General features: G+C 41.4%; 1 protein-coding gene across 1 annotated transcript in view; it reads right to left on the bottom strand.

Annotated features, from left to right (window-relative positions):
* Nucleotides 1-26275, bottom strand: part of LOC147683289 (uncharacterized) — a 1765034-nt gene that overhangs the window by 522450 nt on the left and 1216309 nt on the right. Inside the window, exon 14 of the mRNA XM_086942513.1 lies at nucleotides 4271-4466. Coding sequence (XP_086798639.1) covers nucleotides 4271-4466 — 196 coding nt within the window. The remainder of the gene's footprint in view (nucleotides 1-4270; nucleotides 4467-26275) is intronic.

The following is a 26275-nucleotide window of genomic DNA, read 5'->3' as shown; positions in this document are numbered from 1 at the left end:
TAAAAAAAAAGAAGACCTCCTCAGAGTGCTAACCTAAGTTGTACCCATTACTTGCCTTTGAGGCGAACGGGTGAACCAACAACATTTCCATAAGTATATACAGTACACAAAACCAAGAAAAATTGTAAATTCAGAAATATAGACATTTCCTAGTGACCAGTATCACATCATTTCAACTATTCCAACATTAAAATACATAAATCACATGTCAATTATTTTTCGGTATAAACAGGCAGGCAACGGGGAGGCATCCACAGTTCAGTGAGAAATCCACAGGCAGATACTGTATCCACCAGAAAAAGTGTTACCTAAGGTAAGTAACTTGTTCTTCTGATGGACACATCTGCCTGTGGATTACTCACCTTTGGAATTGAATCCCCAAGCAGTCCCGCTCCTGGCGGAGGGTGTCTGCCTACCTATGCCAACAAATCTTGTAGCACAGAAAGTGCAAAGTGGCTGTCCGCCTCACCTTCGAGTCTAAGCAATAATGCTTTGCGAAAGTTTGGAAGGAGGCCCATGTAGTCGCCTTGCAGATGTCTACACCAGGAACACCTCTAGCTAACGCCAAAGAAGAAGACTTAGCTCTGGTGGAATGAGCTTAAATACCTTCAGGAGGCTCCTTCTTGGCCAAGGCGTAGCAGATCTTGATACAGAGAATGATTCACCTGGACAGCGTTCTTTTGTGGACAACCTTTCCCTTTATCTTGCCCACATATCAGATAAAGAGTTAGTCTTCCAACCTGAAGTCCTTAGTCCTGTCCAGGTAGAAGCTAAGAGCCTTCTTAGGGTCCAGGCGGTGAAGTCTCTTCTCCCCCTTAGAAGGGTGCGGGAGGATAGAATGTGGGTAAAGTGATAGATTGCCCTAGGTGGAAGGGAGTGACCACCTTAGGCAGGAATGCAGCTCTGGTCCTAAGAACCATCTTATCCGCAGGCAAGGAGATGACTGAGGCCTGGAGCTAAGAGCCTGTAGTTCACTCACTCTCCTAGAGGAATTGATTGCAATCAGAAATATTGTCTTAAATGCTAAGAATCTCAAGGGACAACTATGCAAGGGTTCAAAGGTAGACCCCATAAAGAAAATGAGGACTAAAGTCAAATTCCACTGCGGCATGCTAAAGGGAATGGGAGGAAACCTATTGGGGAGGCCCTTAGTGAATCTCATAACTATGAGAGTTTTAAATGAAGAGGATTGGCAGATAAACAGAGAAAAGCAGACAAGGCAGACGAGTAGCCTTTAACTGTAGCTACTGCACAACCCTGTTGTGCTAGCGATAGTAAGAAACTCAGAATATCAGACAAATGGGTTTGCAAGGGATCAACTGATCTCTCTCCACACCATTTTACAAAAGAAGCCCACATACCAGAATAAACAGATTTGGTGCAGTGTCTTCTGGCCGATAAAATAACATCCACCACATCCGGCACGAGAGAGAAAGAGCTCAGGTTGCCCCGTTCAATGTCCAGGCATGATGGTGCAGGCTCTGGAGGTTGGGGTGAAGAACCTGTGACTGTGAGAGGAGGTCCGGCCTGAGAGGAAGACAGGGCGGAGGGTGCGATGAGAGGTAAAGGAGGTCTGTGTATCACACCCTTTTTGGCCAATTCGTGCCGATCAATATGAACTGGGCCATCTTGGTGAATCTTCCTCAGAACTTGAGAAATAAATGGTATGGGAGGAAATGCATAAAGAAGCTGTGAGCCCCAATCTAACTGAAATGTGTCCCCCAACGTTCACTGCATTGGATACTGGAGACTGCAGAACGACAGGCAGTGCGTGTCATCGTAAGTGCCACACTAGTCCAATTGAGGAAACCCCCACATCCTGCAAATCCAATGGACTACCTCCAGATGGAGATGCCATTTGTGATCGGCCGAGTACTACCGACTGAGACTGTCCACACGTACATTCAGCACTCCGACCAGATGATTAGCAATCACGCAAATCTGATGGCTCTGAGCTCAGGAACAGAGGCGCAGAGCCTCTCTGTAGAGACAATACGACCCTACTACTCCCTGATTCATTTATTTTTTTACTTTATTTTCCATTTTTCCAATCCAAAAACATTATACAAATGTAGTCATTCACCAATACGTCAGTATACATTGTCAAGCCATATCCATATCAATGATTCTACAGCTATCAATCCTCAAGATACTTACCAGGCAATAAAAGACTGTTGCATTCACAGTGTGTTGTGTAAAAAAAAAGGGAAACAAGAGAGGGATCCCTGTTGATAACACCACTCCCAGCTCCAGCCCAGAGCATCAGTATTCATGTTCTGTGTGTGTTGAATAGTCATATATTTGAATGTCACTTAGTATCAATAATACAATAGAGCAGTATAATTTGCAGAGACACACCTACCCCACACCCACCAGGACTATGCCCTGTTCCACTTGCAGATCTGAGTCTTGGCGTTGTTCCTCAATGTATGACAGGTATGGGCCCCATATATCTTTGGGACGGTACGAGCTAGGCATCACACTTGCATATATTTCAATATTGACATTACAATATGCTAGACTATGCAGCCAATTCCGGACGGTCGGGGCAGATTTGCGCCCCCAATGGATGGCCACTTCACCAACAGCAGGCCTAGTGATGCAAACTGCCGAACCCTTTTAGGGAAGTTCACTGTATAACCCAGCAGGGCCACCTCCGGGATGGGAGTCAGAGAGAGATTGGTCATTTTCCCTAGTGTGTAATATATGCGTTCCCAGTAGTGTTGCAGTTTCGGACATGTCCAGGTGAGATGTGCAAAATCGGCCTGAGGGGCGGATCATTTACGTCAGTTGTGAGGCTTGGAGGGGTCCATCTTGCGTGCCAATGCTGGAGTGAAATATGTGCATCGTAAGAATTTAAAGTGTAGAACTTGTGTCTGATGTTCAGCAAGATGTCCTGTGTAACCGACCAACATTTGGCCAATTGCTCATCTGTAATTGTCGTTCCCAAATCCACTTCCCATGCCCTACGGATTTTTCTGTCATCAACTGGTTTCAGTGCCGCACATGTCTTGTAAAGCTTTGAAGTGAGATGTATATTGTCTACGTTTTCAATCACTATAGTGAGAGGAGGGAAGGAGGTGGGCTCAACCCGGAAGGATGGGAAGGTGGAGTGAATGCGGCTCATGACAAACCTGCCCATAATGGTGCCTGTTTGTAAACGGGTGTCTTCCGTTAGGGAAAGAATGTGGCCATCTGGATAGAGGTCGCCTATCCGTGAGAGTTAAACTTGGCAAGAGTGCACTGAACCAATCCCTCTCCCGTGATTGGAATCAAATGCGGGTTTACGAAGGGTAGAGCTGAGAAGTAAAACACTTCTGTAACCTGTGACCCGGCAAAGTTTCTTCCATGCCCAGCTCGTGGAGAAAATGGTTTGGCTATCCACTGGATCTCTGGGGAAGCCTGTGGGCAAAATGACTGAGAGCTGTCCACGAAGAACGAGATCAGCCTCTGGCCATAGATATGGGATTTAAGCACCAGGGTGATGCCACGAATCCACATAGCTACATTGGACCACTAAATAATATAACTGCAGATCTGGAACATTATATCCCCCTCTCTCATAGGGTAACATGAGCAGCCCATCGGACTCGCGCAGGTTTCCCACCCCAAATTAATATGGATAATAGAGTAGGCAGTGTTTGAAAAAAAATATTGGTAAGAGGAATAGGTATGTTATTAAAAAAATTTAAGAATGTAGGGAGTACTACCATTTTTAGAATCAACGCTCGGCCTGCAAGTGACATGCATAATCAAGACTTATTACAGGACAGCATAGGCTTCCCTAACATTTGGGCAGACGATTTTAACTGTTTAGAAAATTGCAAGAAGGATAAACATCCAGTTAGGTTGGGAATGAAACCACAGGGGACTTGGTTGCTCTTGGCAGTCTTGCATGACTTGGGTCTCTCAGATATCCGGCGACTCCTTCACCCGCAAGCAAGAGAAAACACCTGTCACTCCTTGACACACAATATGTTCAGCCGCTTAGACTCCATGCACAAAAGAGGTAGTGCATTTAGGGAGGTTTCTCTCTGATAATGCTCCGATACTGCTGCGGGTGAAGTGGCGGGAGGAGATACCACATAGCAAAGGTTGGCACTTATTTCCAGAGGCTGGAATATATACTTTTATTGTATTTAAATCAAAGTGCTACTTGCCCAAAAATGAAAAATACTCCAGTACATATGTTTATGAGACCCAAATATTCAGCCAATGCCCAGGCACGCTATCGTTGCAGCCCTACAAATAAGCAACATGGTTTAATTACCTGGTCCGAATAACTGCTTGCACTGTACGTCAGGATTTTGGCATATTCCATTGAAGCAGTATGACTGTTTATTATTGCACAAATTCCCATCCTGCTGAAAAAAATCACGAGTACAAATTGGCAGTACTCCATCACAATACTCGGGAAAATCACATTCATCCGCTAGTGGTCTACATTCTATTCCTCGAGGCAGAATCTGGAAAAATGAATACATAAATATGCAGTTATTAGCAAAACAGATGAATTCAATACTGCCTAGTCAATATGCAGTCAAACAATCCTGGGAATACCGTTTAGAGAATGCTCTCTTCCTCACATCTCATGCAAGTTACATCGGTTGGACACAGAAATAGACAAACCTGAGAATGTTGCTTGGTTGTGCTTAGTTCATGTCATTCCGATTTTATTTTAAGACGAGAACTGGCACAGCGAATAGGGCTCACCTGTGAAATCTACTGGCTTCGCTAAAGCTTTTTTTTAACACAGTAACTGCAATGCACGTGCAGGGAGGCTATCAGCTATCTTTGAATGGAATTGATTATGCTTTTAAAAAAAGTAATCACAAGATGTCTGCCACACCTGCTGGACACGTGCATGTGTAATTGGCCCTCTTTTAATGCATAAAGACGGCATTAACCATCAGCTATCTTTATTTAAAACAAATGTGGCATAAATTGCCACCAACACAATCATTATTCTCTGCCACAAGACTTATTTGCCAAAGCAGCCCAATACGAATTGACTCCAGTGTGGTATCTTGCTCCATCATGACTACCTTGCTATCACTCCATCCAAGTGTTCTGCTAATACTGACTCCCTGTTTGTCCCACGGAAGCAAAACTGAAATTTTCCTGGGTGTCTCTAAGTCTCCTGCAAGCACCTGCTCCCTTCATTTCCCTTATAAGCACCGGCTCCCATCAGGTCCCCTGCAAACACAGGGTCTAAGCACGTGCTCTGCAAGCACCAGTCGTCCATTAGGTCCCCCATGACCACCGGCTCACATCACATTCCTTGCAAGCATCAGCTTCCATCTTGTTAAATTGGAAACATGAATTTGATGCAGGTGCCCTGCCTCCAACATGTAATGTCATGTCACTTGCATGCACGTTTCCATCATGTCTCCCCCAAGCACCGCCTACCATGAGGTCCCCCCAAAGCACTTCCTCCCATCACGTCTCCTGCAAACGCCACTACCTATTATAATCCCTGCAAGCACAGGCTTTCATCATGTCCTCTGCAAGCGCTAACTCCCTTCTGGGCTCTTGCAGGCATTTGCGTCACCCAGATCCCATACAATAAATATATCCCTTCAGATCCCCTGTAAGCACTGTCTTTTATATGTAAAACAGTTATCCCTTACATACAGGCATGTGAATAGAGTTAACCTATTTGGTACCAGTGCCACATGTCGAACAAGGCAGTGATTTTATGTTGGAAACAGAAATCAGTGATTGTTGCATTTCACAGAGTAGCCCTGTATCCCTTTGTGTGTCGACAAAGTCCTTGAATAGATTTTCAAACAAATATCTCAGGTCATGTGTGATTGGCTTATCCAGTTCAAATTATATAAGGCACTTTGGTACCCATTAATATACAAGTACCAGACTGGAAAAAAATAGGAGTTATGACTGCACAAACAAAAGAATACTGATATATTTGTTTTACACACACACACACACACACACTCACACACACACACACACACGCACACACACACACACACACACACACACACACACACACACACACACACACACACACACACACACACACACACACACACACATATATATATATTCACTGAAAAAACCATAGGTTATAGACCATATATAGTTAGGAATTCGCATTTACAAAACCTTATTTTACTCACACATAACCATTGAAATTCCATATATAGTTAGTTGCACTAACTATATATCGCGCACCCGCAATCCACTGCTGATGATGTCACATATTACATCATTCATGACATGGTCAGTGACATCACTGATGACATCACTGATGACATCTCAAATGACATCACTGATGACATCTCAAATGACATCACTGATGATATCACTGATGACATCTCATTTGACATTACTGATCACATCACTGATGATATCATTCATGTGATAATACAATGAACCTCTTCAGACTCTAATATAACCTTAGATACAATCAGTGTAAACAGACACTCACAGACTGCCACTCATCCATGGAGTTACTCACACACCTAGTCAGTCATGCAAAGAATCAATCACACCTCCATTTCCTCAACTATACAGTTATACAAACTTTACTTATTCAAACATATACTAACACATATTTACTCTCTTATACAATCCCTGATACAAGTTCACAATGATCCATACAGCCACTCACACATTCACTGGCTCTTATGCACAATTATTTATATATGTCAACTCTCACATGTACTGTGTTTTACATATGTACTTACTTTGACATGTAGCACTGAGATATCCATTCACTCACCAATACACTCATGCACACAGTCAACCGCCCATACAGCTCTTTCCACATGCACTTTTGAAACCATACATCTAGTGAATCAACTGCTCACACATCTATGCACAGAGTCATACACCTCCCAGCCACCCACACACACACTCAGTCTCCCATACAAATACTTGGGCAACCAATCAATAACCCATATAGTTACTCATATAGCTACTTATCAACACATGCAACAGTTTACAGAACAACAGACATAATGATGCACAAATTAAGACAGTTTAGTCACTAACCCATGCACTCAGTGAGACACATTTAATCACTCACTCATACAGTCAGTCATGCACCTACTAAATCCTTCATCCAGACACTTATACATCCACTCATTCTTCAATATGTAAGACATATTTTAACTTTACAGAAACATACAGTCACTGGATGTTGTCATCAGTGATGTCATCAGTGATGTCATTTGAGATGTCATCAGTGATGTCATCAGTGATGTCACTGACCATGTCAGGAATGATGTAATATGTGACATCATCAGCAGTGGATTGCGGGTGCGCGATATATAGTTAGTGCAACTAACTATATATGGAATTTCAATGGTTTTGTGTGAGTAAAATAAGGTTTTGTAAATGCGAATTCCTAACTATATATGGTCTATAACCTATGGTTTTTTCAGTGAATTTTCAAGGTTTTGTAAATGCTAATTCCTAACTATATATGGTCTATAACCTATGGTTTTTTCAGTGAATTTTCAAGGTTTTGTAAATGCTAATTCCTAACTATATATGGTCTATAGCCTATAGTTTTTTCAGTGAATATATCTATACTATTATAAAGAGAGAACTTGCACCTTTAGGCAAGGTAAACTCGGGAACTACAGCGCCAATCCACACACCCAAGACATCTTAGAAAACCTCAGGGCAAGCAGAAGGACATAGGCTACATAAAAATAAAAATAAAACGTTTTTTAAAATATTAATAAATTAAAAAAAGTAGTCCCTTGCAACTAGCGCCGGCCGCGACGTCTGCGTGAGGGGAGGAGCAGCGTTTCCCCAAACCAGGAAGAGCAGACGAAATGAGGGGAGGAGCGGCGTTGACCAGAACCAGGAAGAGCGGAGGACAACAGCGCCGGTAGGAGCTGCGAGAACCTGAGGAGCAGTGGCAGTGAGAGGTACGTTGCTGAGGCGGGAGGCGGGAGGCGGAAGGGGGGAGGGGGGAGGGAGTCGGCGGGTGCCCAGCGCGGCCTTTAATGTTTAAGGAGTCCGGGCGGGGGCTGCTACTTCTTAAATTAATTCAAGTCCGTGAGGCGGGCGGAACGGAGAACATGCTGCCCCAGCCACCTTCTGCCCCGGGGTAAAAATGCAGCCCCCAACCCCCTTCTGCCCCAGGCAACGCTGGGGCGGTCTGCTAGATCTGCACCACGGTTATTTTCACGGCACCCTGCCTGGCGTGGCAGGGGGCAGATCTGTTTGCTTATTAGTGTGAATGTCTCCCGTGCATGTCAGGCGAGGTGCTGCGCTCTGGCGTGTCTGTGAATGAGCAGCAGGTAATGCGATCTGGGAGCTTCAGCCGACAGCGAGTGAGGAAGAGCGAGGGATGGGGGTGGGGGGTGGGCTGCTTCATAGCAAGGGAGAGGGCAGGAGGCAGAGGAACCGACTACAGGAGCTCCTTCGGCATTCACCTTTCCGCCCAGAGGCAAGGAGTACAAATCCCGAATATAATCTTATCTAAACTGCGTTAACAGGAAGAGCGGCAAGGGAGAAAGGGGACGCGGGCGGCCCGGCCGGGACTAAGCAAATGCAGCCCCCAGCCCCCTTCTGCCCCCGGGCAACGCCGGGGCGGGCTGCTATCTTTAATAAAATGCTGACTCCCTGAAGCGTGGCCTGGCTGATAGTATTTATTAGAAGGTGTACCCTTTAGTTTCACTGCGTCACCACCAGTTGTTATTACGATTTGTGCATCCCCTAGCCTGGCTTTGCTACTTATGTTTATTAAAAGATGTGCTTCTTTTATTCCGGCTTTGATGTCTGTAATTATTAAAAGATGCGCATCCTTTGATCTGAAGGTGTCATCATGATTAAAAGATGTGAACTTTCTATCGCGGCCATATGAAAGTGGTTATTAAAAGGTGTGAACCTTTTATGCTGACTACATGTTTTATCATCAAAAAATGGTGTGCTGCTTTCAGTTTGACACTGCTCTTTGCCATCAGTCGGGGCTTGCTGCCTTTGAGTATTCAATGAAGTGCACTTTTAAATACAGCCTTAGCGCCTACTATAAATCCACCTGCTTAAGGCCGGAATTCGGGTGTCCACTACCTGTTGACGCACAGGGTTGAGCGGTGCACCGCCAGTGCAGCTAGATCTGCAGCTGACACTACGCACTACTTTTGAGGTCTGGCACCACCAAGGCCTTTCTATCTGAAAGCAATGCATACGAGTGGCTGGTACTCCACAAATACGTGCTGCAGTGCATTTAATGGGTGTCATTGTATGGAGTAATTTAGGGTTCAGGGGTGGGTGGTGCATAGGGGTAGTAAGGAGGGATTTAGGCTTCAGGGGCGGGTGGTGCATAGGGGTAGTAAGGAGGGATTTAGGGTTCAGTTGTGGGTAGTGCACATGGGTAGTAAGGGGTTTTAGGGTAAGAATGGGTGGTGTGTGCAGGTAGTAACGTGCTTTTAGGGTTCAAAGTTAGGTAGTGCTGAGGCATAGTTGAAGTTTGCTTTCTTTAGGGAAGGTTAATGTTTGGGTCGTAAAGGGATTTTAGGATTTGGAAAAGTGCAGTGTTGATGAGTAGATTTAATTTATTTCTCTATCTCTACTTAAATGTGTATGCAATATTATGCGTTGCAAAGTAATGTGCAGTCATAGTTTGTATCGTGATGGCAAATTTCATTGCGGTGAATGAGAATGAGTAGTCGCTGTGGTGAGTGCGTGGTAAGTGTAGAGCGTGGTGATGGTGTTTGTTTTAGTTACCTATATTCCACGGAGAGTTCTGGGTGGGAACATTTCAGCCTATGCGTCATCTGGGACATTAGCAAAGGAACAAATGATAAACGGAATACTGCACAATGCAAACATTCACCCCCAGTCATAAAGGTCTGGCTTAAATCCATCGTTCTTTTGCTCACCATTCCACCCCAGTTTGGACCCAGCCATATGCACATCAGTCTTGATCCTGATCCTCATGGGAACAATCAATTCCGATCTGCCAAACCAGGGGGCATATTACCAACAACTAGCGATATTTATCGCTAAATGGCCATAGCGAGTTTTTTTTTATCGCCAAGCCTCGCCGGATATTATCGCAGAGATAACGTGCTATTAGCAACGTTTATCTTTAAAGCGATAAAATATCCGGCGAAATGCGTGAATATCGCTGAGAATTCAGCGATATTCACGCATTAACACCAATAGGGTCTTAGCCATAATATCCACCTCCCATCTATATCTACATCTATATCTATATCTATACTACTATTATAAAGAGAGAACTTGCACCTTTTGGCCAGGTAAACTCGGGAACCACAGCGCCAATCTACACACCCGATACATCTATGAAAATGTCAGGTTGTGTAGAAGGACATAGGCTATATAAATTTAAAAAAAAGTAAATTAAAAAAATTAAGTTTGAAAACAAAGTAGTCCCTTGAAAGTAGCGCCAGCCGGGACCTAGCGCTGGCCGCGAAGCGACATGCGTGAGGACCGCGACACGACGTGCATGATGACGATGAAGGAGGAGCGGCGGTGCAGTGACGAGCGGCTGTGCAGTGAGGAGCGGCGGCACAGGTAAGGAAAGGGAAAGTTTTCGAGCTTTTCCTAAACTCTCAGTGCGAGACTGTGTGATGCAGGGGGAGGCGTCCCAGGGGGTGGTGAAGTGAGGCAGTCGGAGCGGGAGTGAGTCGGGCGGGAGGGGAGCGGGAGTGAGTCGGGCGGGAGGGGGGCTGGAGGGAGTCTGGGCGGGAGGGGGGCCTGGTCCGTGTCCGTGCAAGGGCATGCACAGACAATGTCGGGGCAGGCGGGCGGTTGGCCCTGAAGCCTCATTGCCCCCAGGCAACGCTGGGGCGGGCTGCTAGTATATATATATATATACATACATATATAAACATATATCATCTGTATATCTATATAAATACAAACATAAATGCATGCATACATATACTTATATGCATACAGATGCATGTTATTTACATGAAAGTTGAAAAAACACTAATAAAAGCAAAGCTAAAAAGCCACCTCATTACAAACAGAATGGCTTTAACTTAAACGAGGGCGAGATCTATTGCATTTTCAATGCTTGTTTACTTTGGTTCCATCAAGAAGGCATTCAGATGTGTCACACATTTGCCATAAATTCTGAATGTTAGCACTCTAGTTGCACATTAGATCACTGTAGTAAAGCTACTGCTCACCAGGGACGTCTGCTGCTGGTATTCAAAGTGCATGTTTCAGTCTGCATGTCACAATTTTTTTAATGAAATAGAAGAGGATTTGAGAAGTCACTCAAAATGATCCCTAATTTTTCTTTCTGAAGCACTAATCATACTTTCTATGGCAAAATTAACCCCCTCATGTTGTTCCTTTTTAAATTGAGTGTTTTCAGACTTACCACTTCATTCCAATCAAGATGGCTTCTGGTGTGCCATACCTTTGTAATAAGTAGGACTGTTAGCGCTCTAGTTGTTCTTTAGAACACTCTGGGACATTCTGTCATTGGGCTATACTTGGGCTACATCTGGGTGATATTTGGGCTACATTTGGGCTCTTTTGTCTCTGGTGGCCATTTTGGGAGACTGCATGTCAGAATTTTTTCATGAAATAGAAGAGGATTTGAAAAGTCAGTCAAAATGTGCCCTAATTTTTCTTTCTGCAGCACTAATAATACCTTCTATTGCATAATATACCCCCTCATTTTGTTCCTTTTTAAATTAAATGTTTTAAGAGTTACCACTTTATTCCCATCACGATGGCTCCAGGTGTGCTATACCTTTGTAATAAGTAGGACTGTTAGCGCTCTAGTTGTTCTTTAGAACACTCTGGGACATTCTGTCATTGGGCTATACTTGGGCTACATCTGGGTGATATTTGGGCTACATTTGGGCTCTTTTGTCTCTGGTGGCCATTTTGGGAGACTGCATGTCAGAATGTTTTAATGAAATAGAAAAGGATTTGAGAAGTCACTCAAAATGTGCCCTAATTTTTCATTCTGCAGCACTAATCATACTTTCTATGGCAAAATATACCCCTTCATGTTGTTTCTTTTTAAATTAAATGTTTTAAGAGTTACCACTTTATTCCAATCAAGATGGCTTCAGGTGTGCCATACCTTTGTAATAAGTAGGACTGTTAGCGCTCTAGTTGTTCTTTAGAACACTCTAGGAGGCTGCAGTAGAACACAAAGGAATCAACTGACAGTCTCTGTCCTTGTTGGATGTACATGTTTTACTGAGAATGTCAGACTTCATTTTCACATGACTGAGAAAGATAATGTGAATTTACAGAAAATATGCTTTCAGTTTAGCTTATAGATCCCCTTCCAAACCACTGTGGGAAAATCATGAGATATTAGTTTTCTTTCAAACAATATTCATGATATCACAGCAGAAGGTTTTTTCACATGGTAAAATCACCTTAGAACCCACCACAATTCCTAAAACGAGTAGGTACCATCAACAAATGATTTATAATGTAACTAAAGTCCTAAAACCCTCTATTCACTACAATGCTTTTTAATGAGGTGCTATCATGTATATTGGTCCCAAGATGGCTGCCAACACTTCTTGGATGAAGTGCTGACAGCCAATCAGATCAGATGTGTGGCTAGGCTCCGCCCAGATATATATCTTTTTTTTAACCTAAATTACTCAAAATCCACTGGAGCACATATATTGAGACCTAGCAAAGGCACATCGGGCTAACAGTCCCTACAATTTTGCCAAGTTTCGTGCAAATCCATTCAGCCGTTCGAGCTAAAAGTGAGGCCAACCGCCCTATGGAAATTAACATGGGAAAAACGTGTTTTGGGACCCCCCTTTTTTCTCGGCCCCCCCTTAATGAAACCCCCCCAAATTGTCAGGGGCTGCTCAGAAACAAAATGTTCCATTTTCCTGAAAATTTCAGCCAATTCCGTCCACAAACGCCAAAGTTATTAGACATAAAATTTTCAAAAATCCCATAGAGAAAAAATCCTAACTATATATACCAGTAGGTAATATATATACATATATATATTCACTGAAAAAACCATAGGTTATAGACCATATATAGTTAGGAACTTTCATTTACAAAACCTTGAAAATTCACTGAAAAAACCATAGGTTAGAGACCATATATAGTTAGCTGGACATTTTATTGACATAAAACCAATGAAATTCCATATATAGTTAGTTGCACTAACTATATATCGCGCACCCGCAATCCACTGCTGATGATGTCACATATTACATCATTCATGACATGGTCAGTGACATCACTGATGACATCACTGATGACATCTCAAATGACATCACTGATGACATCACTGATGACATCTCAAATGACATCATCTAGTGTCTGTGTGTTTTTGTAAAGTTTAAATATGTTTTACATATTGAAGAATGAGTGGATGTATGGAAGACTGAGTGTGTGTGTGGCTGGCTGGGAGGTGTGTGACTCTGTGCATATCAATGTGTACTTGTATCAGTGATTGTATAAGAGAGTAAGTATGTGTTAGTATATGTGTGAAAAGTATGGTGTTCTGTGTTTAACTGTATAGATGAGGAAATCGAAGTGTGATTGATTCTTCACAGGACTGACTAGGTGTATGAGTGCATATGATAGTGTTGTAATAATGAGTGACTGTATGTATGAGTGATTGTATGGGTGAATGAGTGAATGTGTGTGTAGACGTAGGAATCAGTGAGTGCGTATGTAGTAACTGGTATTGGTGTGTCATGATGTCATCAGTGATGTCATTTGAGATGTCATCAGTGATGTCATTTGAGATGTCATCAGTGATGTCATCAGTGATGTCATCAGTGATGTCACTGAAGTATGGTGTTCTGTGTTTAACTGTATAGATGAGGAAATGGAAGTGTGATTGATTCTTTACAGGACTGACTAGGTGTGTGAGTAACTCCATGGATGAGTGGCAGTGTGTGAGTGTCTGCATAGGTGTATGAGTGCATATGATAGTGTTGTAATAATGAGTGACTGTATGTATGAGTGATTGTATGGGTGAATGAGTGAATGTGTGTGTAGACGTAGGAATCAGTGAGTGCGTATGTAGTAACTGGTATTGGTGTGTCATGATGTCATCAGTGATGTCATTTGAGATGTCATCAGTGATGTCATCAGTGATGTCATTTGAGATGTCATCAGTGATGTCATCAGTGATGTCACTGACCATGTCATGAATGATGTAATATGTGACATCATCAGCAGTGGATTGCGGGTGCGCGATATATAGTTAGTGCAACTAACTATATATGGAATTTCATTGGTTTTATGTCAATAAAATGTCCAGCTAACTATATATGGTCTCTAACCTATGGTTTTTTCAGTGAATTTTCAAGGTTTTGTAAATGAAAGTTCCTAACTATATATGGTCTATAACCTATGGTTTTTTCAGTGAATTTCATTGGTTTTTTAAAAGCTAATATCTATAGCTGTAAAATATATTCTTTATTACGTGACGTATCACGTAGCCACGTGAGACGCCTCATGGCGCGTCGCATAACCGTGACGTATCGGCTCTGCAGCGCAAACAAAACCCGTAACGTAAGCGTGCCGGAGCACGCTTACAGATATATATATATATATTTTAACCTTAATTAGACAAAATCCACACGTGCACATATCTTGAGGCCTTGCAAAGGCACATCAAACAAACAGTCCCTACAATTTTGCCAAGTTTGCTGGAAATCTATTCCCTTAATTTTTTTTTACTGTTTCTCTTGGTTTTCCCCTTGTTACGCTTACCGGGACGCTACCCGGTACGCGAACCGGACGCTCCAAAAACACAAGATGGCGGAGTCCCGTTACGCTGCCGGTTAGCTGCCCGGTTCGCGTACCGGGAAGCGCCTCTACCGCGAAAAATCGCGGGGGACTTTAATATCCCCCTCATCAATCCTAGGGGGTCAGGAGGAGTTTACCTTGCCCCCTTTCCTTCATCTCCCCCTTCTTTTTTCACCACATCTTGGCTCTCGAACCTACCGAGAGACAAGATGGCGGCCGCTCCGGACTGTTTACAATGTTGACAGCTACGCTGCCGGTTAGCTGCCCGGTTAGCTGCCCGGTGAGCTGCCCGGTGAGCTGCCCGGTGAGCTGCCCGGTGAGCTGCCCGGTGAGCTGCCCGGTGAGCTGCCCGGTTCGCGTACCGGGACGCGCCTCTACGGCGTAAAATCGCAAAAAAAAAAAATTTTTATTTTTTGCCCCGCGGGGCACTTTAATATCCCCCTAATCAATCCTAGGGGGTCAGGAGTGGTCTACCTTGCCCCCTTTCCTTCATTTCCCCCTTCGTTTTTCACCACATCTTGTCTCTCGATCGTACCGAGAGACAAGATGGCGGCCGCTCCGGACTGTTTAGAATGTTGACAGACACCGGAGAGCCAATCAGCTTCGCTTCGCGAAGTTCCGTTACGCGTCAGGTACGCGAACCGGGGCGCTAACCGGACCGCTGTCACAGATATATATATTTTTTTAAACGTTCATTTCTCAAAATCCACTGGAGCACATATATTGAGACATAGCAAAGGCACGTCGGGCAAACCATATCTACAATTTTGCCAAGTTTCATGTAAATCTATTCAGCCGTTCGAGCTAAAAGTGAGTCCAACCGCCCTATGGAAAAATGAATGGGAAAAACGCGTTTTGGGACCCCCCTTTTTTCTCGGCCCCCCTTGACGAACCCCCCCCAAATTTTCAGGCGCTGCTCAGAAACAAAATGTGCCATTTTCCTGAAAATTTCAGCCAATTCCGTCCACAAACGCCAAAGTTATTAGACATAGAATTTTCAGAAATCCCATAGAGAAAAAATCCTAACTATATATACCCACTGGCTATCGCCAGTAGGTAATATACATATATAAACATATATAATCTGCATATCTATATAAATATAAATGCATGCATACATATACATATATGCATACATATGCATGTTATTTACATGAAAGTTTTAAAAACACTAATAAAAGCAAAGCTAAAAAGCCACCTCATTACAAACAGAATGGCTTTAACTTAAACGAGGGCGAGATCTATTGCATTTTCAATGCTTGTTTACTTTGGTTCTACCAAGAAGGCATTCAGATGTGTCACACATTTGCCATAAATTCTGAATGTTAGCACTCTAGTTGCTCATTAGATCACTGTAGTAAAGCTAGTGCTCACCAGGGAAGTCTGCTGCTAATCATGGTTTGCAGCCATTTTCCCGCATTTTTTATCCCGCAGACTTTCAGTCCGCATACCATTATCCCGCAAGGTCATTGACCTCGCATACCATTATCCCGCATTGTTTCAAAACGCATGTGCATTTATCGCGCATGCCTTTACAAAGAATTACGTTTTAAAGGCATGTATGGTAAATGCATTTGCGTTGTGAAAACCACGATGACGAGAGAGGTAAGTGGGTTTGTGTTAATTTTTTCGTGGGTTAGTGATTGTGTAGTGTAGTGTAGTGTTGTGTAGTGTAGTGTTGTGTTAGTGTAGTGTAGAGTTGTGGTGGTTGTTTAGTGTAGGGTCATGCTGGGGGTAGTGTTTTAGGGTTTACGGTAGTGTTGTAGTGTTTGCGTAGTGTAGGGTCATGCTGGGGGTAGTGTTTTAGGGTTTAGGGTAGTGTTGTAGTGTTTGCGTAGTGTAGGGTCATGCTGGGGGTAGTGTTTTAGGGTTTAGGGTTGTGTTGTAGTGTTTGCGTAGTGTAGGGTCATGCTGGGGCTAGTGTTTTAGGGTTTAGGGTAGTGTTGTAGTGTTTGCGTAGTGTAGGGTCATGCTGGGCGTAGTGTTTTAGGGTTTAGGGTAGTGTTGTAGTGTTTGCGTAGTGTAGGGTCAAGCTGGGGGTAGTGTTTTAGGGTTTTGGGTAGTGTTGTAGTGTTTGCGTAGTGTAGGGTCATGCTGGGGTGTAGTATTTTAGGGTTTAGGGTAGTGTTGTAGTGTTTGCGTAGTGTAGGGTCATGCTGGGGGTAGTGTTTTAGGGTTTTGGGTAGTGTTGTAGTGTTTGCGTAGTGTAGGGTCATGCTGGGGGTAGTGTTTTAGGGTTTTGGGTAGTGTTGTAGTGTTTGCGTAGTGTAGGGTCATGCTGGGGTGTAGTGTTTTAGGGTTTTGGGTAGTGTTGTAGTGTTTGCGTAGTGTAGGGTCATGCTGGGGGGTAGTGTTTTAGGGTTTTGGGTAGTGTTGTAGTGTTTGCGTAGTGTAGGGTCATGCTGGGGGTAGTGTTTTAGGGTTTTGGGTAGTGTTGTAGTGTTTGCGTAGTGTAGGGTCATGCTGGGGGTAGTGTTTTAGGGTTTTGGGTAGTGTTGTAGTGTTTGCGTAGTGTAGGGTCATGCTGGGGGTAGTGTTTTAGGGTTTAGGGTAGTGTTGTAGTGTTTGCGTAGTGTAGGGTCATGCTGGGGGTAGTGTTTTAGGGTTTAGGGTAGTGTTGTAGTGTTTGCGTAGCGTAGGGTCATGCTGGGGGTAATGTTTTAGGGTTTAGGGTAGTGTTGTAGTGTTTGCGTAGTGTAGGGTCATGCTGGGGTGTAGTGTTTTAGGGTTTTGGGTAGTGTTGTAGTGTTTGCGTAGCGTAGGGTCATGCTGGGGGTAGTGTTTTAGGGTTTACGGTAGTGTTGTAGTGTTTGCGTAGTGTAGGGTCATGCTGGGGGTAGTGTTTTAGGGTTTAGGGTTGTGTTGTAGTGTTTGCGTAGTGTAGGGTCATGCTGGGGGTAGTGTTTTAGGGTTTAGGGTTGTGTTGTAGTGTTTGTGTAGTGTAGGGTCATGCTGGGGGTAGGGTTTTAGGGTTTAGGGTAGTGTTGTAGTGTTTGCGTAGTGTAGGGTCATGCTGGGGTGTAGTGTTTTAGGGTTTTGGGTAGTGTTGTAGTGTTTGCGTAGTGTAGGGTCATGCTGGGGGTAGTGTTTTAGGGTTTAGGGTAGTGTTGTAGTGTTTGTGTAGTGTAGGGTCATGCTGGGGGTAGTGTTTTAGGGTTTAGGGTAGTGTTGTACTGTTTGTGTAGTGTAGGGTCATGCTGGGGGTAGTGTTTTAGGGTTTAGGGTAGTTTAGTTGTTTAGTGTATGCTAAAGGCATATTCGTTCTAAAAGTTTTCGTTATTTTAATTTGCGGCCTAATAGTACATGCAGGATTTCGTCATATATTCGCTAATCATACTTTCTATGGCAAAATGAACCCCCTCATTTTGTTCCTTTTTAAATTAAATGTTTTAAGAGTTACCACTTTATTCCAATCAAGATGGCTTCAGGTGTGCCATACCTTTGTAATAAGTAGGACTGTTAGCACTCTAGTTGTTCTTTAGAACACTCTGGGACATTCTGTCATTGGGCTATAGTTGGGCTACATCTGGCTGATATTTGGGCTACATTTGTTTTTTTTGTCTCTGGTGGCCATCTTTGGGCTACATTGGGCTACATTGGGCTACATTGGGCTACATTTGGGCTCCAACATATATATAGCCCAATGTAGCCCAATATATATTTTTCAAAGTTAATTTTTGTAAAAACCACTGGAGCCTATATCTTGAGACATAGCAAAGGCACATCGGGCTACCAGTCCCTACAATTTTGCCAAGTTTGGTGTAAATCCATTCAGCCGTTCAGGCTAAAAGTGAGGCCAACCGCCCTATGGAAAATTGCATGGGAAAAACACGTTTTGGGACCCCCCTTTTTTCTCGGCCCCCCCTTGACGAAACCCCCCCAAATTTTCTGGGGCTGCTCAGAAACAAAATGTTCCATTTTCCTGAAAATTTCAGCCAATTCTGTCCTTAAACGCCAAAGTTATTCGACATAGAATTTTCAAAAATCCCATAGGAAAAAAATCCTAACTATATATACCTACTGGCTATCGCCAGTAGGTAATATATATATATATATGTATATATATATATATATATATATATATATATATATATATATATATATATATATATATATATATATATATATATATATATATATATATATATATATGTGTATATATATATTATATATGGAACAAAGTCCCCTCTACAATATATTATAAGGATATTGCAAGACACAGAGGAATCTAACAATCATATAGAGGAACGAGTCAGAAGGCCATGTTCCTTTATATGGTCATGGAACTCCAGGTGACTTGCAATATACTTAGAATGTTGTACAGGGGGTACTTTTTGTTATGCTGGCATAATTTGGCGTTATCTCGGGAATTTCATAATGTGAAAATGACATGCAATTCTCAAGATTATGCGATTACACTGCCTGGTGTAAACGAGATGTCAATTGAGGGGGAAAAAACTATCATGAAGCAAAAAACGATCAGCACCCACTATTTTTAATTAGTTTCAGTAATACATCAAAATTAAGATAGACTATTGCAATATTGAATCACAACATGAGTTCCAAATCACATTTGATAGATCACAATCAAATCCATGGAGTTGTTTTTGTTAATTCTGAGATTTGTTATTCTTCACCAAAATTGATCCTTCAAAAAGTAGCCAACGCGTTTCGTCCCGTCTTGGGACTTCTTCAGGGCTACAAAACACAGGTAATATATACACTTTTAAAACATAATATTTACAACGCTCCATTAAAAAACACAACCAGATTTACAAATATCAATGTAGACAACTAAACATGTGCAGGCACCGTTCACCAAATCATGATGCTGGCTAAAGACAGCATTTCCATGGCGGCGATGCCACCATGGAAAGGCTGGTGGGGATTAGTGACGGGGAAACATTGCGGGCCCCCCTTGGGTTGGGGAAGGTGAGGGTGCACTTGGGGGCATTTCACAGCACCACGTGACAGCCACCGTGTGGTGCCTGCCATGTAGTGCTGTGAAATGCAAACATGGCATTTTCACATCGCGCCGGGTGCTGCTGTCAGTAGGACCCACCGCAATGTTGAAATTCAAGATCGGTCGCATCCTGATCCTGTGTGCGGGACCGCTGCATGCATGGCAGGCGGTCCCGGTTTACACCACAATGGCGGACGGCCTCCAGTCTGTCCGCCATCCTAATGAGCCCCATAGTTCCCCGCACGAGATAACGAAACAAAGGAGCCAGTACTGGTCTGACATTAATCTTTTATGACTGCCATGTTTCCATATCCCAGATGACATGTTCAGCGAATAGTAAATCCGCCTGATACGTCTCAAACCAACATTTACGTTTTGTGGTCGCCATTTTACCATGTCTCAAATGGGGTATTCTGCCACCCGAATGAAACCTGTTCAGCGACTTTAAATGTTTTAGACAAGCTATGTGATCTGAATATCAGTTATATTGCTATACTAGTTGAAAACTAAATTTGAATAGTACATGCACAATGTGGTTCACCACATAGTTTGGTGCACCAAGGGACCAATTTTAGATCCTAATATAAACTGATTGTGTATTCCCCTTACCAGATAGTCGGTTAGTAAGCGTGCACAGCTAGTCTTTATGTGCAATCCTCGCGTTCAGAATCAAACGGGACCCCATTTTCATGTGCGTCTTCATACACTCTGTGATTACATGTGCAATGTACACAGACTGGCTTTCCGTCTTGGCGGCCATTTTGCAATGCATTAACTCAGCATATTAAAAACCTTTATTGTGCTTTTGAAATATTACAATTTAATTTTCTATCTTTTGTAGTCATATTACAAAATAGGGTGATATTTCTTATAATATATCTTTCTCTCATTTGCAAAACGCATATCCGTCCAGGCATAGACCCAAATCCCCTCATTAGTTATACACATGTGCTGACTGTTGACATCGGCAGCCATCTTATAATAGGCTTTACATACATATTAGTCATTGTTCAATAGCTTGACAACAACAAGTATATAGACTGTCAGTCTCTATATAAATCGGCAGTCACTATTATATAAAGCATGTCATCTTAAATTGGGCTTCATAAGCATAACAGTCATAGACAGGGTCCAAAATCCCCTCATTGGCTATATGCATGTTCTAACTAGCTGTTGACAATAGCAGCCATCTTATAATAGGCTTGACATACACACTGGCCATTATTTCATTACTTATGATCAACAAGTATATAGACTGTCTGTTTTTATGAGACTCAGCAGTCGCTGTTATATAAAACTTTCCATCTTATATTGGGCTTCATATATATGTAACATTATAACATTAAATTATGGCATACAGGTATATAACTGGCTCTCTCAACTCAATAATTTAAAGTATTCATAAACAGCCACTTTTGTTATGGACAACCATCTTGTTATGAGTTTTGTATAAACACCACCCATTGTTCATATTAAATCAGACAGATTTTCATATTTTATAAATTTTTTGTATTCCAATATGTTTCAAGTTCTCATGTACATAAGGTTCCTCAAAATATGCATAATAATCATAAAACATATCCACATTAAAGATTCTTTTGCATAAAAATGCAGTCATAGATAAAATGTGATATTCATTAGAAAATAAGCGAAAAAATATGTTAATGACATTGACACTGGACGAACTTTCAATCAATTGATCAGAGGTAACAAGTAAAAACAATCATGGGAGCACAGAAACAAAGCAGTAGACCCGCATCAAAATGTGAATGACCCGAATGAGAGCAGCATTTCTTTAATTTGCACACCAACATTACCTTTTTTATCCAAACAGACTGTTAGGGTATATTTTCCATGCAAAATGCATCTTTATTTAAATTCATGTATCTATTATTTTGTATTTACACCCAGGAAGTGACATACAGTGAGGCTACTGTATATATAGCATTATCTTCCTCTGCCTGTGCTTAGACATTGTTCAGCCGATGGACATTTTGGATTTGGATTTTGGTGTAAGACTATCACATATCCTTTGTCTTCAATAGCTGCTGCATTATCCAACCTTGGATGTTGGAATCATTACTTTTTTTGAGGAAAATCAAGTAACTGTAGACAAGAAAGCTATTGCTTTTTAGTTAAATGATTAAAGTTTAGGGGCTTTATGGCTCGGAAGGCTTTATAACTATTGTTTTAATGATCAATTTTTATAATATTGTTATGATGATGGTGACTATGACAAGAATTACACTTACAAGAAATGCCAAGTTTCACTCTGTTTCTTCTTATTTTTTATTGCATACAGTTATACAGGAGGATACTGACTAAGACAGAGAAGCCTGTGAATTAGCTGACAACGCAGTGTGCAGACGTGCTGCTAAATGTTTCAGCTCATGCTGCTGCCCCACACAGGAAATAAAGAAGATGGTAAAAAGAAGGAGGTTCCTGCCATGAATTTTGCTAGTGGGTACTGGCATCAAACCTGCATTCTTTTACCACCAATGTGGCACACCTGCTGCACCCTAATTTGAATAGGCAAAGGCCAGGATGAGGGTCATCACTGACTCAACGACACCACCAACACTTAGGCAGATATTTCTCAGTGTTGCAGTCACTGTAGTTATTGTCAAGAGCAGCCGAGTGAAATCAATTTGTCCCAGCTGCAAATCAAATCTTAGGTGCAGGAAACTCAACAGCAACTGCTATATCTAATCTTCCAGAGGTGGGAGCAGAATGGCGAGCTTGCTGGCGAACAAGACGTTCTTGTGACAGTTCTTACACTGGACATGTGGTCTACATTGTCTCCTGCAAAGAAAACAAAGATCACTCTCCCACCTTCTCCAAGCTTCTCTTCCGATGAACTTGACATGAATTGTACCCAACTGATACCCAGCTTGAGTGAGAAGTGAAAGGAAAGTTCCCTAAAGCCTTGCAAGTGAGGAAGATAATGAACCAGAGATTGTTCTTGTGGAAAGTGTTCAGATTAGGTATTTGGACAAAATATAGAATTAAAAATATTGTGATACAAAAATATTGTGTCAAAAATATCGGATGTCAAAAATATCATTGACAGGTACATGGAAGGTAAACATATTGTTTTTAATGTTGTAAAAAATAGCCATTTAGAAAATATTGTAAATATTGTTGAATTTAATATTGTTTGTAAGTGATGTTCTATATGTAATTTATTGTAATGTGTTTGATTCTAAAAGGTTATTAATTTATTTGTATACTAGCAGCCCGTCCCGACGTTGTCCGGGTATGAATTGCTGCCGACAAGTAGTAAATTGTTTTGTAGGATTTCGTTTTGATAGCATTTCTTATCTGTGACAGGCCTGTGAAACGCTTCGATTCACAGTGCACTGCTGATGCACTTAAGAGTGCGTGTTCAGTAGTGTGTGAACTCGAGTTTCCCTACTTTATTTTTTCTTGCAATATTATATAGCGTGAACTCGGCAACATGGCATGAGCACAATTTACATTACAGAAGAACACATTAATTTGTGGTAGGCACAGGGAGACAAAGCGATTTGCCTGAAATCACAGGATGTTGAGCTGATGCCGAGATTCTAAAGTAGCTCCCCAGCTCTAAAGTTCGCAATTCTAGAACTTGTGGCGGGAGGTGTGTCTAAAAGTGTATGTCGGTGCTGGCCATCAATGAGAGAGACCTGTGCATTTTTCAAATGGGTGGTGAAAAAATATGAGCATGTTGCTGGAGATGTGGGCTGCCGTGTCACCAATGTACTTACCGGGGAGGGTAAACACCCATTATTCCGCAACTTTCTTTCCGCATACCATCACTCCACATACTTTCATTACGAAAGTACCATGACTCCACAATGCCATTATAATGCATGGCATTACATTTTATATGCTTTTACCACGCATACATTTACAACGAAATTCGTTGTAAATGAATGAATGGTAAAAGCATGTTTTTTTAAATGTTTGGATAAGGTAAGTATGGGTATAGCTGTATATGTTTTGGGGCACTGAGGTATATGTTTTGGGGTGTTTGGGTATTTTAAGGGTTCAGATATAGTTTTGGGTTATGGGGTACAGAGGTAGTTTTAGGGTTAGGTATGGGTTTTGGGGTACAGGGGTATTTTTAGGGTTCAGGGCCAGGTTTGGGTTTTGGGGTATAGGGGTATTTTTAGGGTTCAGGGGTAGGTTTGGGTTTTGGGGTACAGGGGTATTTTAAGGGTTCAGGGCTAGGTTTGGGTTTTGGGGTACAGGGGTATTTTAGGGTTCAGGGGTAGGTTTGGGTTTTGGGGTACAGGGTTATTTTTAGGGTTCAGGGCTAGGTTTGGGTTTTGGGGTACAGGGGTATTTTTAGGGTTTAGGGGTAGGTTTGGGTTATGGGGTACAGGGGTATTTTAAGGGTTCAGGGCTAGGTTTGGGTTTTGGTGTACTGGGGTATTTTAGGGTTCAGGGGTATTTTGGGGTTTGGGGTACAGTGGTATTTTTAGGGTTCAGGGCTAGGTTTGGGTTTTGGGGTACAGGGGTATTTTTAGGGTTCAGGGGTAGGTTTGGGTTTTGAGGTACAGTGGTATTTATAGGGTTCAGGGCTAGGTTTGGGTTTTGGGGTAGAGGGGTATTTTTAGGGTTTAGGGATAGGTTTGGGTTTTGAGGTACAGGGTATATTTATAGGGTTAAGATGGGTTAGTATTTAAGGATGTTGGGCTATTTTAAGGAGTAAGGGTGGGTTATGATTATGGGGTGCAGGGGTATTTAAAGGGAGCAGGGTGGGATTAGCACACAATATGAGACATGGCATGAAGGGCGGAACGTACCACACGCCCCCAGCGTTTGTCACACCCCAGCACACGCCCAGAGCACAACGCAGACACGCCCACAAGGGACTACTTTGCTGGCACGGTTCTTTTACCTTTTAAATGTATATGGTGGGCGTCTGCATAGCCTATGTCCTTCTGCTGCAACTGCCCTTTCCAACGCTGTATTGGGTGTTGTGATTGGTGCTGTGGTTCCTGAGACTACCCGCCTCAAAGGTTTGAGCTCTATCTTTATTATATTAGTATGGATTTAGTAAGATGATTTATTAATTATAAAATTGTTGAAATGTGTCTTTTTAGTTGCATTAATGTATAAAAATAATGGATTTATATATTTTTTTGCAGTGGGATTTGGGTTATTAGGGGATAAAGATGGGGAGATTTTTAAAAGTGGATATACTAATGCAAATATAATGTTGAATATTTTAACAATGGGCAGATTAATCTTGGAAAATAAAATGCCTATTAATGATACTGTATTAAAAAGATAACTTTAATGCAAATATCAAAAGAAATATTACAAACATAAAAATTGAATACAGTACATTATTCTAAAACAATTTTAAATAATACATTTCAATTCTATGATTTTTGTTTATAAAAATTATTACAATATTTTTATGTTTTATGCCGCAAATTAGGTCATTGTAAAAACATTATTTACACATTTGTGTTATGAAATTTGGTTTTATATATTTTTTATTTTATGATTGTTAATTTCAGAATATGATTTTATATTTATGGTTCAAAGTGGAGGAATGGTACTAGATATTAATAGTTAGTAATAAAAATATTATTTTATAAATTCATGTTTAAACATGAATGCATAGGTTTGTAGTCTGGTTGGCTTGTTTTTAAGTACATGTTAGTTTATTTTATGGATCCAAAATAATGTGTGTTACAATAATGATTGTGTACATAAAATATTTGGTCAGTAGTACCTTGAATAAAATGTTTAGATTGCAGTGAAAAAAAGTAGATTTCACCTTTCCCAAATTTGTTTAGAGTGGGAATTGTAAATGTCACCCATTTGGCGTACAACACCTTCTCCAAACTATTATAGATTGGAGTAGGAACGGTAAATGTCACTCCTTCAGTGTCCAACACCATCCCCAAATTGGTTTAAACTAGACTGGGAATAGTAAATGTCACCCTTTAAGTGCCCAACACCTTCTCCAAATTGTGAGAGAGTGGAGTGAGAATAATAAATGTCACCTCTTTAGTGTGTAACACCTTCTGTAAATTGGTTTAGATTGCAGCGGGAATAGTAAATATCACCTCTTTAGTGTTCAACACTTTCTTAAAAATGGTTTACGTTGAAGTGTGATTATTTACTGTTATAATTTTAGTGTGAAATGCTTTGTAGAAACTGAATCTATATGTTGTGGAAATAGTTTATTTTATATACTTAGTATTGTTGGTGTTTTGAATTACAATAAAACAATTGTTGTACATTTGTAATACATAATATTATTAATGACATATTTTTATAGAATAACATTTTTCTACTTTTATTTATGATTCCAAAATGTATTTTCTTTTTTTACATTTCTAAACACATATTTAAACAAAATAAACATGCATAGGTAGATAAATTATATATTTTTAATAGATCTTTATTATTACATAAAAATGTAAATCATATTTAAATAGTATTGTACTATTTTTTTCAACTGTTAAACTTTTTTTAACATTTCTCAAATTGTTTTATATACATTTTCAAAATAATTTTAACAAGTTTTTAGTACACATTTTAAAAATCATTTAAACAAGCTTTTACAGTATATATTAAATA

The sequence above is a fragment of the Lissotriton vulgaris genome, chromosome 11 (assembly GCF_964263255.1).
Source record: "Lissotriton vulgaris chromosome 11, aLisVul1.2, whole genome shotgun sequence".
In the NCBI taxonomy this organism is placed as follows: Eukaryota; Metazoa; Chordata; class Amphibia; order Caudata; family Salamandridae; genus Lissotriton; species Lissotriton vulgaris.
Note: the sequence above shows the minus strand (reverse complement) of the source record. Positions and strands in the feature narration are given on the sequence as shown.